Genomic DNA, 12,686 nt, shown 5'->3' with positions numbered 1-12,686 from the left:
TGGACACAGTCAGAGACCACAGCAAGATATGCTCACCAGCGTTGAGGAAGATGCTTTGAAACTGAAGCTTGTCAAGCTACAAGCTACTCATATTAAACAGTTGAACTATATTTAGCTGCCCAGTTAACGACACTATAAGTTACTGAGAAACACTTATTGAATATTTGAATATTTATTTTCCACAAAAACAGTAGAAGGAATCCCCTAATAATAATAATAATAATAATAATATGTATATTTTTATTTCCTCATTTTTATAATAAGTCTACTTTATAGTTGAATTGAGTCCACTTCACAACTAATTAACTTTATAACACAGCGATAGAACTGTGATTGAATCCACACTGAACTAAATTGAGCGGAATAATGACAATATTGTATTTTTAATGCTGCTTCAACGCTGAAATTGTATTTGTTTCATAATAGGAGAACTTTGCTAGATTATACTGTTATTTTCTTATCACTGTGAAGCTACTTTGACACAGTCTGTATTATATAAAGGGCAATATAAATGAATGCAGTTTGAATCACAAACTTACTTTAAACGCAACTAAAATATACAAATAAATCTATACTGTAATGTACACTGTTACAAAATATGATAAAACTGAATGAAAAGTATTTCAAAACAACTGTTGCGTGAATGTAAGTATTTTTCAAAAAAAAAAAAAAAAAGACTTCAATATTAGTGCACTGACAACTGAACAAATGAATAGTGTTTTGAAAATGAACTGCCTGAAAGGAAACAATTAATTGAATTGAATCAGACATTCTGAATGCATCCTAAAAATTTTCTCTAACTAAATGGCTGTTCACTTGAGAAAAACACTTGTTTTGCTACAGTAGATCATGTCTTTGCTGTTGTCATCTAACATCAGTCCTCTGTCTCTGTCCTGCAGAATACTAACGGCATGTACACAGGCTTCATCAAGGTGCAGTTGGACCTGCGGAGGCCCATCACAGTGAAAGGAGGCAGGGCAGGAGGGGTCAAAGGTCAGGAGGCATTTTACCTTCCGCGCGGCTCCATAAACACACTGCACATCAGCAGCACCAACACGGCGCGACAGGTGATCGAAGCGCTGCTGAGAAAGTTCACCGTGGCCGACAACCCCGCCAAGTTCGCCTTGTTCAAACGCTTCAGCAGAGAAGACCAAGGTGAGACGCAAACACCAACGCAGAAAATGCATCTGTGTGTGTGTGTGTGTGAACAGTAATGACTCAGGTCCCCTAGTGCATACAGTATGTATTTTTGGCAGGAACGGATGCATTCCTAAAATAGGTCAATCTGAGGAACGCGTGTGTATTTATGGATGCGCTCACACATTCAGGACAGGCCTGTTACTCTGCACGTATGTGCCAACAATACACCATGCCAGTGTAGTAAACACACGTACACAACAGCTGTTGAATGCTCTTTAGCAGATATTAACCAGCCTCCTTCCCCACATTTCAATGCCATACAGGGATATTCTGAGCTGGGGAAGGGTCAGGGTGGCCGTCTACTGAGTTTAGTAATAGTGACTAGTTGATTTTGAGCAGTTTTTGGCTTTATACATCAAACAGTGGATTCCTGATAAGCTCAGCGTTGGTTTTGCTGTAAGAATGTCAGTGTTTCTAATCCATCTCACTGCTTTGACGGACCCCAGCCACTGTCTGAGCCCTCGTTGACGTCACACACACAGCAGGAAACCAGACACGCATATGGCTCACTGATTTTAAGTACCTGCTTTCATAATCTAAGCACCTGGCTGGAATGTGCTCTGGTTTATGTGAAAGAAACAAATCATTTAAAGAACCGACTCATAAGAGTCATTCATTCATGAATCAGACTACACTGGTCTGCATTTGTTTTGCATACAGAAAGAAACAGAAAGATGTCTTGTCTCTGTCTTATTTTTCTTTATGTGGTATTTTATCTTCAGACTGCAAATCTAAAACAAAATGGATTAAAATGCAGGCATTATATATATATATATATTAGGGGTGTAACGATACGCGTATTCGTATTGAACCGTTCGGTACGACGCTTTCGGTTCGGTACGCGGTACGCATTATGTATACCGAACGGTTCGTTGGAGTAATTAATTATATTTGAAAAAAAAAAAAAAAGAGAGAGAGAGAGAAATATAATGATATGCGTTCAACAAGGTAGCCCAATAACCCAAACAACGTAACAGGCAACGCCCCTGACACTCCCGAAGAAGAAAAAAACACCATCTTATATGTTTATGTTAGGCTACTCAGCAGGCGCTCGCTCACTCAGTACGCGCTGAAGGCTCGTTGCAAAATGGCCAATGCGTTTAACAGACTAGAAAAAGAAGATCCTCCAGTAACCAACAGGTCTGGTGTTTGGGTGCACTTTGGATTCCCTTTAAGCTATAATGGTGATGGCAAGAGAGTGGTGGATAAAAAAACAACGGTATGTCGCATCTGCAACATGACAGGGTACACCAGCGGGAATAAAAAAAAAAAAAAAAAAACACCAGCGGGAATATCTGGGATATATGCGTCAGTACTATCTGGGAAAAGACGAAAAAAAGGAGAAACATGCACGCAGCAAACTATCCCTGCAGCATTTAGAAACTATAGCTTACAGGGAATCCAACCCAAACACCAGACCTGTTGGTTATTTTAGGATCTTATATTTCTGGTCTGTTAAAGGCATTCGACATTTTGCAACGAGCCTTCAGCGCGTGCTGAGTGAGCGAGCGCCTTAGGGGCCGTTCACATATCGTGCCTAAAAACGCATGGAAAACGCTAAGCGCGTCTTTCTCCTCCTTTCCAAAGCGCTTGGGCAGAAGCGCTCATGAGGCGTCTGTCTTTGCTAAGCAACAATGACGTGCTCTCTCCATGAGACGTGGAAATTTCAGCGAAGGATAAATGGATTTGCAGCTCTAAAAATCGCTTGCAGTAGCTCTGCTACTAAATTTATTTCAAAATTGCAATCCATATACAACTATGATCAGCTGATCCTTCATCTTGGCTGAGCTCTCAACGTTGTTACGGGAAAGGATGAAGCTGATTGGTTAGTTCTTGTCACATGACCCGCGGTGCGCTTGCGGCATTCTGAAAAGTTGAGATGTTTTTACATTTTGCTGTATCTAAAACGTACCGAACCGAACCGAACCGTGACATCAGTGTATCGTATCGAACCGAACCGTGAATTTTGTGAACCGTTACACCCCTAATATATATATATATATATATATAAAATATAATAATGTACTGCACTTCAGACACAAACAATATCCCTGCAAAGTCAGATTTGCACTGCTGCTTTATCTTCTCTCATTCAATTCAGACTGCAATGGCAAAATGGCTCGAAATTTGAAAAGAATCTGGATATCATATTTAAAAAAGGGAAATCATTTACAAAAAGAGTCTTAAGTAGATCCCAAAAGGATCCATTTATCCATGCTATTTTTTTTTACTACTGTCTAATGTACTTGTTTTAATGTACTGCATTTTATAACTGATCTAAATACAAAAATAATACTGCAAACTCATGTAAAACTATTTCTTCTGCCATGGTGCATTTGATTCAGATGCACTGAATAGCACTTCTGCTTGATTTATTGGATGAACTGAGCATCGTAGTACTTTGGGGAGCAATAACGCTCATCTTTAATTATTTTATAGGGAGTGTGTGTAGGAGCCAATAAGTGCTGCTGCCAGTGGGGGAATATTTGCTTAGTAGGCCATCTGGGATGATTTTTATTTTTTAGTTTTTGAGACGAAGTATTTTCATGAGGTCTCACCACCATGGGAGATCTTCATCACACTCTAGGAGACAGATATGTGACACTTGTTTGGATTGGGTTTTACAGCTGGTTTTAATGCATGTAAGGGGCCCTCCAGATCTTAAACATCTTCAAGAAATGCTACAGTTAGACACTGATAAACTCCCACCTCAGAGCTCATTCACAGACAGACCCTCATGTGTGATATCACAGCAGTATGGCATATAAAAGACCACGAATCAACCGCATTAGTGTAGACATAATAACAGCCCTGCTTGTTCTGATTAACCGCTGCTGGAGACAGAAGGAAGTGAGATGAGAGATTCCTCAAGGCTGAAGAAACGCAGGTCTGTGCCCTTTTGCACACTCTAGGTGGAGGAAATCTCCCATAATGCTAAAGTAAACGCAGAAGTTCTAGAGAATTACCTTTTGTTCTTGATATGAGGTGTTGCACTTCCTTTTTCATGCTTAAAGTTTGTTTTTGCTGTGAATTTTGGCCTTAGATCAACATCCAGCAGCATGTCTTCCTCTTTGAGGTGTGTCAGTTCTTTATTAAAGAGAACCTGATTCAGGGCTGACTTTTTAAAGTTTAGCTGCTTTAAATGACATGAAACTATCTTAGGAATCTTAGGTAGTTTTAGGAGGATCTTAGGTAGTTTTTATGCTGAACAACTCTGAGAAGTTTTGTTTCTAAAATCGATCTTTAAATGGTTATAGCTCCTTAAAGAATATAAAAAAATATATATAATTAACTGGTGTGTTTTTGATTTAGTATATTTTTTGTTAGCTAAACCCTCTCAGTGAAGTTTCTCTAATTCATCATCTTTAAATGGTTATATCTGCTAAAAACATTTTTTTTTAAATCAAAAGTTTGGATCCTGTACCAAAAACGATGAATTTTTAGCATGCTACAACCGTGAGTTTAAAGCATCGCTGTTAAAAAATGTATATCAGTTGCCCTTTGTGATCCCCGAAGACACATTCACACCAAGAACAATAACTATTAAAATAATAACCATGTTTATTATGAGCGCTCCATTTAAAAGTCATTGTTTTTATCATTCATCAGCTTGAAAAGATCCAGAGATTTCAATGATGTCATTCTTCTGTGTTGTTCTTTTTATTCTTCTACTGCGGTCTTCCCTGTTCTCAAATAATTAGAATGGTTCTTAAAACATTATAGTTGGTGTGAACTGGCCTTTATTGTTGCCTGGCGTTGTTGTTGTCTCTGATGGTAATGTTGTGTCTGTTTGTGTGTGTGTGTGTGTGTGTGTGTGCAGTGTACACCTGTAAGCTCTCAGAGGAAGAACACCCTCTCTTCCTGCGTCTGGTGGCGGGACCCAGTACAGATGTGCTCAGCTTTGTCCTGAAGGAGCAGCAAACCGGTGAAGTCCTGGTGAGCATTCGCTTTAGGTTTCTATCACAATCCTATATTAATGAAAACGTGTCATGACACACATCTTCCTCTCGTTCATCAGTGGGACGCCTTTTCCATCCCCGAGCTGCAGAACTTCCTCCGCTTCTTGGATAAAGAGGAGCAGGACCAGATTTGCTCGATAACCAATCGCTACAACGCCTACAGAGAGAAACTGGAGGAGGCCATGAGAGCGACGGGCGTCCTGGGATAAAGCCAGTGCTTATGTGAAGGAACTGTAGCACTGCTGCCTCTAGTGCTCACTGTGTGTAAAGAACACTTATTAGGTGTCACTGTGCCAAGCGGACACCCCTTCTCAGAAACTCAGAAGAGAGCACTGAGCTCCCAGAATGCACCTCAGGTGCCATATTTACCCATCCACCCTCTTTCACACTTTCAGTTGTTTCTCATGTTCTGTTCTTTTACCTCTTGTGAACGATGCAAATGTGGAAATCAGATCTGTTTTTATTTAATTGTTGGATGTTGTAGTTTGTACATATTTTTGTTTGTTGTTTTAATTTATGTGGGTGAATGTTATTATACTTTTTTTTTTTTTTTTTTTTTTAGTAAAAGAGTCTTATTCTATGGCAAATATACTTATCGACCAGAAACTGATGGGACTGGGGATTTATTTTATTTTATTTTATATTAAATACCAGATGACATAATGTGCCCTACCAAAGATAGTGTTGATGTGCTGTTGACAAAATGATGACCAGACAGACAGTAAGCGCATGTTTGTGAAAGAGAAGATTGAATATGGTGAAGTAGTGATAAGAAATGAGGACTAAAGAAAAGTCATAATCACTAGTCTCTGAAGGGATGGCTTGAATGCAAATAAAAAGCTTTTTAAAAGTAAGCATTCTCAGGTGAAGTGCTGGAACTGGAACTGAATGGATTCAGGAAGTTGGCGAAGGAGCATAGAGGATGTTGGAAAGTATGCGGGAAGTGTCATGCAGCGGGTTTGGAGCGGAGCTGACTGATGTCTGTCGGGGTCAGATGGTCTTCACAGTAAATTATGGGTTGTTTTGAGCTCTAGTTTAAGCAGATAATCATTGAACAGTGTATTTGCTGTTCGCCTCTCATCATCGACCCTGGAAAATGCGTTAGAGGATGTCTTCAAGATAAATGACTGAATATACAAGTAATGAAGATTGTTTGTTTTGAAGCTACAGTCTGAAAATAGTAGATTTAAGCTAGTTTGATTGGTGAATATATATACGTGTAATCACACCGATCTGATTTACTGTACCAAAAGTTAATTTCACGTGCTTTTCTTCATTGTAGCTGAAACTGTTACTGTTGTGAGGTACAGTAAAAGAAAAGCAGACAGTGCTACTTTGTCTCAGCACACAAGGTCGACATTTTTGATGGTGTTTGGAATGATACTTGTGTATCAGTAGGTGATTTTAATATGTATCCTCGTTTGTTTCTGTATGCTAGTGCTGCATGATGGTTTTTCTGATTGGTACTGCAACATTGTTGTCTATTGTGACACGCAGGTAGCGGCATCTTGTGGTCAACTGCTGTAACTACATCTCTGCAGTCTTAGGTCTCACCTGTGTCAATTTGATTATTTTAGACACAGATTGTGTGCTTTATTAAAAAAGATTTGTTTCTTTATTATTATTATCGGTTTTATAACCTCTAACCAAAGATCTAGATAAAATGCATAATTTAATTTAAGTTTGATGCAAATTGCCTGGTGCAATCAGTTTTACACCTCAGTAAACTGAGGTTACATAGTATAGTATCTATCTTGTCTGATGGTTTTACCAGGGCAACTTTAATTGTAAACACTGGGGTAAATATAAATTAGAGTAATTAGTGTAATTGTTGGTGAATATTACATCACGACAGTCTCAATATATGCAATCGAGGAGGATTTTGCAGGGGAATAAGACCAGTAATCTTATAAATGCTTTTTGTGCACTTTGTTTTAATTCAGGGAATTATTTTAATTTTGATTTATTAGTCTTCATCAGATGCCTATTGTCTTCCACTGTTTTAAAACGGCATTGCATCTAGTGGAAGCTCAGTTATGTTTTATAGATTTTTTTTTCCTTAAAGCTGTTTCAGAACTTGATTAGTGTTTTTTTTTCATAAACAAGCTTTTGTTTGTAGAGTAAGACTGTGAATGAATGTTATACTGTATTCTCGTGTAGTAAAGGGTTGTGGATGTGAGTGAACTGCTTTACTTATTTTCAATTTACATGCATGTGTTATATTAATTCATGCATATTTTAACGGCTGTTTTAGGACATCACAGGCCAGTGCTGTTGTTCTTTAGGTAATTTAGAGACTGCTCATGAAACACACTCTGCATTTGCCAACAAATCTCATTTGGTTCCAAAGTTGTAAGTGACATGCATATTTTGTCAAATTATATAGAAGACACCAGAAGTGGCATCCATGGAAAAACATTGTTTTTAAGATTTATGGATTAAATATGCATGGTTAGAATCCAGATGTCATGCATTTTTGATTTTGAGTTTTTTTTTTTTTTGAGGGTTTTTACCAATCGTGGCCTTTCTTGTTAAAGATTTCTTTAAATAAAGATGAAACGTTTCTCAATTCACAGCATCTGTCATCTGTAAAAAAAAAAAAAAAAAAATCCACCCATGGAAAATGTATCATTTTAGATTTGACCAGCACAAAATTCTGGTATTTCTAATTATCTGAAGTCATTAAACGAATAATTGTTTTGATCTAAATCGCACTTTACAGAGGCAACCCTCTTGCAGTTTATCTCGAAAGGTCACACAATGGCGGTTGCACAACTTTTCAGCTCATCTACTGGCTTTAAACATCACACTAAACTGTAAGGTTTTACGTGAGAGCAGAATTAGCATGTGAATGGTGTGTCCTCTGCATGAACCCGTGTCAGATGTCTTCATCAGTGACTCGTCGCACACTTCACGCGGAGAGCAGCGCGTCTTCTCTCGTGGCGTCCGTGAACACAAGCTGAACTTTATACAACTCTCAGAAAGACCTCACGACGCAAGCATGTAAGTTTACACCATTTATAGAGACCGAATATCGTATTTAAAATACTTGGACGTAGTGCCACTGCAAACGTTCACTTTGGATAAACAAACCTGGTGTTTTCATTGCTGTTGTTCACTTGTAGACCCTCAGTGTAGTTTACTTCACATTCCCTTCAGAAGTGAAAACCGTCAGCTGTCGCGGACTATTTGCGTTATTTAGTAAAAAAAAGAAGAAAAAAAAAAGAAGCGCGTTTCTATTGTGCTTTAGCGTCATTTGTGTTAATTAAAAATTATTTCACAACCTCTGATGTAGTTTTGATAATGAGATGTTCCTGTTATTAAGAAATGAAAGATAGCGCGTGCGAGTCTGGAATGCCTCAAAATTGAATATATAATCATATTGAACGTTTAAACAGAACATGTTATGACCACAGACTGTATAAAAACAAGTTATGACGTGTTTTGTGTTGTTATAATAATAGTTTAAATGTCTTATTATAATATTTAGTTGAATATAATGTTTATATAAATAAACATTATGGTATTATATATCGAATAAATATTATCGAATAAACATAAATATGACACTTAATTTGATTAATATTATTGGTAACATTGTTTTTGTTATTATTTTTTAAATTCTGAATGCCAGCATTATATGTAGTTTAATATATTTAAATTATATTTGAGTTATTTTAAGTCAGTTTTTCATTATCACTATATTTAACTGAGTATTACTAAAAAATATTATGTATAATTAATATAATATTGAAATAATAAAAAATGTAATTTTTATTAATATTATTATTATACTGTTTTGTTATTAATTTGTGATTTCTGTAATTTATTGTATTGTTATATTGTTTAAATTTTTACCATTATAATATAATATAATATAATGCTGTATATTAATATAATATTGACCACACTGCCATACAATTGGTGTTACAGAAAATCCCAAAAAGCCCATTTTTGTGATTCCTAAATGTCATTATTATTTTTTATGAACACAATGTAAAGTTAAATATAAAAATTATAAAAATAAATATTGCTATTATATGAATATAAAATGTAATTAATAAAAAAAAAGTAAAATTTATTTTGATTAATAGTTTTGTTGATGCTATTGTTTAATTTTCTGTAATGTAAATCTGTAATGATTGTTTTGAAGGTTTTACATTTTTTTTAAAGATGTGGGATGTCTTTGCTACTGTAATGATTTTATTTATTTTTTAGTTTTTATTATACCATATTTTGTACAGTGTCTGAAAGCATTTTACCCATTTCCACAGGTTAGGGACGAGTTCTGTAAAGGTTTTATTGCTGGCAGTTGCAGTTGGTGTGTATCTCATTCCCTCTCCTATCGATCCCGAGCCGTACACGTGAGTATCGTTGCAAATCTTGCAGTGAAATGATCTTCAAAGAGCACTCAGTGACGTTTAATGTCACGCTGATGTATGTTTTCCAGATTCGAGGACCCCCCGCCTGCTCTGGACGGCCCTCTGGCAGTAAACACACGATTACAGAGAGGTCGACGGCTGTTTTCCGGTCAACTCAAAGGCCCGGAGTCTTTCACGGCTGACCAGAAAGGTGAGCCTGGTCTTGAGCGTTTATCTGTTTGGTTTGAGAAATGCAGTCAGGTCTCATCTCTTCACTGTGTCTCTGAAGGAAACATCTACACTGGCACCGTCGACGGCAAGCTGTGGAGAATCAGCAATGAATCCCTCACTTTCATCACTCAGACGGGCCGAAACATCCCTGAATGTGGTAAATCCGCAAACTGCATGAGCAATTCAAGTTGAATCCTAGCAGCTTCATTGTGTAAGACACTTCATGTGGCTTGATGAATATGTATCGCGGAGACGTTTGTTGGACCCCCCCCCCCCCCCCCCCAGCTGCCGTCACTCATTAGACATGCTGAAGTGATTCACAAAGACTCAAGTGTTGTTTTATCAAAGCCTTGGCTGTTCACAAGAGTCTTGAATGCAGATGTCTTCATTAGAGCATAGCTTATGTATTTTAGTAGGCTCTCATTCCTTATGTTGAGGTTTAATGCCTCTCTCTTATTTTACTGTATTTGAAATAATCATTATGTAGGTAAAGGTGTTCTTTGGCGAGTCACAAACAGAATGCATATATACTCTGATTTTCTGTTATCAAGCATGTTGTCCTGTTGTTGTTGGTGTATAGGCACGAGTACAGACTATGAGCCAGTATGTGGTCGTCCACATAGTCTGAGACTGGACAGAGACGGACAGCTTATCGTGGCCGACTCTTATCAGGGGCTGTTCAAGGTTGACCCTTGGACTGGAGAGAAGACGTTGCTACATTCCAGCACAGAGGGTCGGTCAAAAAAGAGCTTTGCACAACAATTTGGTTGCTTTGATCAGTTACCTAATCATCTTGCCATTTTTATGTCAATTTAATATATAACTGCTTCTTTATATTTTTATATGAATCTGCCTCACTAAAATAAAATAAAAAAGCATTATATTTAAATAACCCTGCCACATTCCTCCTACAAGGAGCTGATGGGATTCCCTTTGGCTTTCTGAACGGTCTGGAGATTTCTAAAACGGAACTGTGTTTTTCACCGACTCCAGCAGTAAATGGGGAAGACGTCACGTCCGTTACGAGGTGAGTGAGCGAACATATCGTACTTCTTTGTTGAATTAAGTTCACGTGCACTAAAGGCCGCTTCTCTCTGCAGGTGTTGGAGACAAACCGTCTGGGTCGGCTTCTCTCGTATGACCCCGTGACCGGCCGTGTTCGGACGCTGTTGGATTCTCTCTACATGCCCAACGGCTTTGCCTTCTCACCTGATGAGGACTTCCTGCTCCTGGCTGAAACCAGTATTGCACATGTTATTAAGTAAGAGCTCAAGTGCAGCTTTGAATTTGTTCATTTATCAGGATGGTAGAGTATGGTGTTTAGACTTTCTCTCTGCTTCTCAGGTTCTGGTTGAAAGGACCTAAAGCGGGCACCAAGGAGGTGGTCCTGAACAACATGATCGGTTACCCTGATAACATCCGCCTCAGTGACCGCGGCACGTTTTTAGTGGGCATAACCACTGTTAGATTCAGAGGACGGCTTTTTCCACCGTTCTTGGATCTGATTGGTCCGTATCCTGCTGTTAAACGCTTCATAGTGAAGGTGGGTAAATCTTAAATATGTGGGGTTCAGAGTTATTTTAGTATCACTGAGATACTATTGTAGTTTTTATTCATATTTTGATATTTATTTTATTTAGGCTTACTTTTTTTTATAATTTTAGTTTTTATTGAATATAATAACCCAGTTAAGGTTCTTATTTTCATTTTAGTAATTTGTTTAGAATTTTTGTTTTTGTTTGTTTTTAATGTCTATTTAGTTTCTAATATTTATTTCAGTTTTTGAATTATTTTAGCACTTGAAGTTGAAATAAATGGCAATGAGAAATGTTAGCATGGCATGGCAACTAGCTGAAATAAAATATATAATAAAGCAAATTATTTTATTTGAATTAGTATATATTTTATATTAGGTAATTTTATGATTTTATTTTTAGTTAAGCATTATGCATTACTAAATAATTTTGTTGTGTGTTTTTGTATTTCTTTATTACTTTGTGTTATTTTATGTCTATTTATGCCAAATATGTCTTTTTAGTTTGTCATTTATATGCATTTATTATAATGTATACAATAGTTTGTATTTTAGTTTTAGTTATTTTAGTGCATGAAGTAAACCAATAGTAAATAAAATAAATATTGCCTTGTTAACTGGCAAAGATAAAACATAAAACAGTATTTTTTTTTAGAATCTCGATCATGAACTCTGTTGCAGCTCGTTCCTCTCGGCTGGTATGATGTTCTGCTGCCCAAATACGGCTTGATTCTGGAGCTGGGGTCTGACGGAGAGGTGATCGACAGCCTCCACGACCCCACAGGCAGCCTCACGTGGGCCGTCAGCGATGTCTTCCAGCAGGGGACGCACTACTATCTGGGCAACACTGACCTGCCGTTCCTGCCTGTGCTGGAGGAGTGGAGCTGACTCACACATGGGAAAACTGGGACTTCTGATAACCTTTCACTGAGAATGTAAAATGATTTCATTTTAACAATGCACCTCAGTCTTGTGAAAAAGCTACATGAGGTTCTAACTGTGAATTCTGTGACTTTAAGTCTGGTTATAATTGGTCTAACACAGATGTTTTAACTGTATTAGTGCCACAATCTGTTTTGTTTTATAAAGTTTTTCTGAACTGCAAAATGCACTGGTCAACGTGCACTAGAAATGTAAGATATGATCATTTCGAACAGCTGTTCCCAATAAAAAACATTTTCTTATGCTAATGTGATGCAAAAGACAGAAATAATGTTGCACTTCGATGGCAGTGAACTGACACAAAAACCCAAATATTAAAAATGTATGTAGGATATACAGATTAACTCATTGCAATTAGTTAAAAAATGACAATAAAAACGACTTTTAAAATTACATTTAGCTGAATAAATGTTATAAAATTAAGCAAAAAAATTAATAAAATAAAAACACTGCAATAAA

The 12,686-nt window shown here is 37.2% G+C and overlaps 2 protein-coding genes across 5 annotated transcripts in view; both read left to right on the top strand.

Moving 5' to 3' along the window:
• Window positions 1-6,013, top strand: part of rassf3 (Ras association domain family member 3) — a 39,866-nt gene extending 33,853 nt beyond the window's left edge. For all 4 annotated transcript variants that reach the window (XM_052554267.1, XM_052554268.1, XM_052554270.1 and 1 more), the window contains 3 exons: window positions 900-1,155; window positions 5,021-5,136; window positions 5,219-6,013. In XM_052554267.1, coding sequence (XP_052410227.1) covers window positions 900-1,155; window positions 5,021-5,136; window positions 5,219-5,368 — 522 coding nt within the window. In that variant the 3' untranslated portion in view covers window positions 5,369-6,013. The remainder of the gene's footprint in view (window positions 1-899; window positions 1,156-5,020; window positions 5,137-5,218) is intronic.
• A 1,888-nt stretch (window positions 6,014-7,901) lies between these two features.
• Window positions 7,902-12,475, top strand: zgc:194209 (uncharacterized protein LOC570908 homolog). Its single transcript, XM_052554272.1, is given in 10 exon segments — window positions 7,902-8,162; window positions 9,434-9,523; window positions 9,610-9,731; window positions 9,810-9,908; window positions 10,332-10,484; window positions 10,667-10,711; window positions 10,714-10,778; window positions 10,852-11,012; window positions 11,096-11,294; window positions 11,967-12,475. Coding segments are annotated over 10 exon segments (1,293 nt in total). The 5' UTR covers window positions 7,902-8,010; the 3' UTR covers window positions 12,174-12,475.
• Window positions 12,476-12,686: the final 211 nt, after the last annotated feature.

The sequence above is a fragment of the Carassius gibelio genome, chromosome B4 (assembly GCF_023724105.1).
Source record: "Carassius gibelio isolate Cgi1373 ecotype wild population from Czech Republic chromosome B4, carGib1.2-hapl.c, whole genome shotgun sequence".
Classification (NCBI taxonomy): domain Eukaryota; kingdom Metazoa; phylum Chordata; class Actinopteri; order Cypriniformes; family Cyprinidae; genus Carassius; species Carassius gibelio.
The sequence above is the reverse complement of the archived record's forward strand: the minus strand, read 5'-3'. Positions and strand labels throughout refer to the sequence as shown.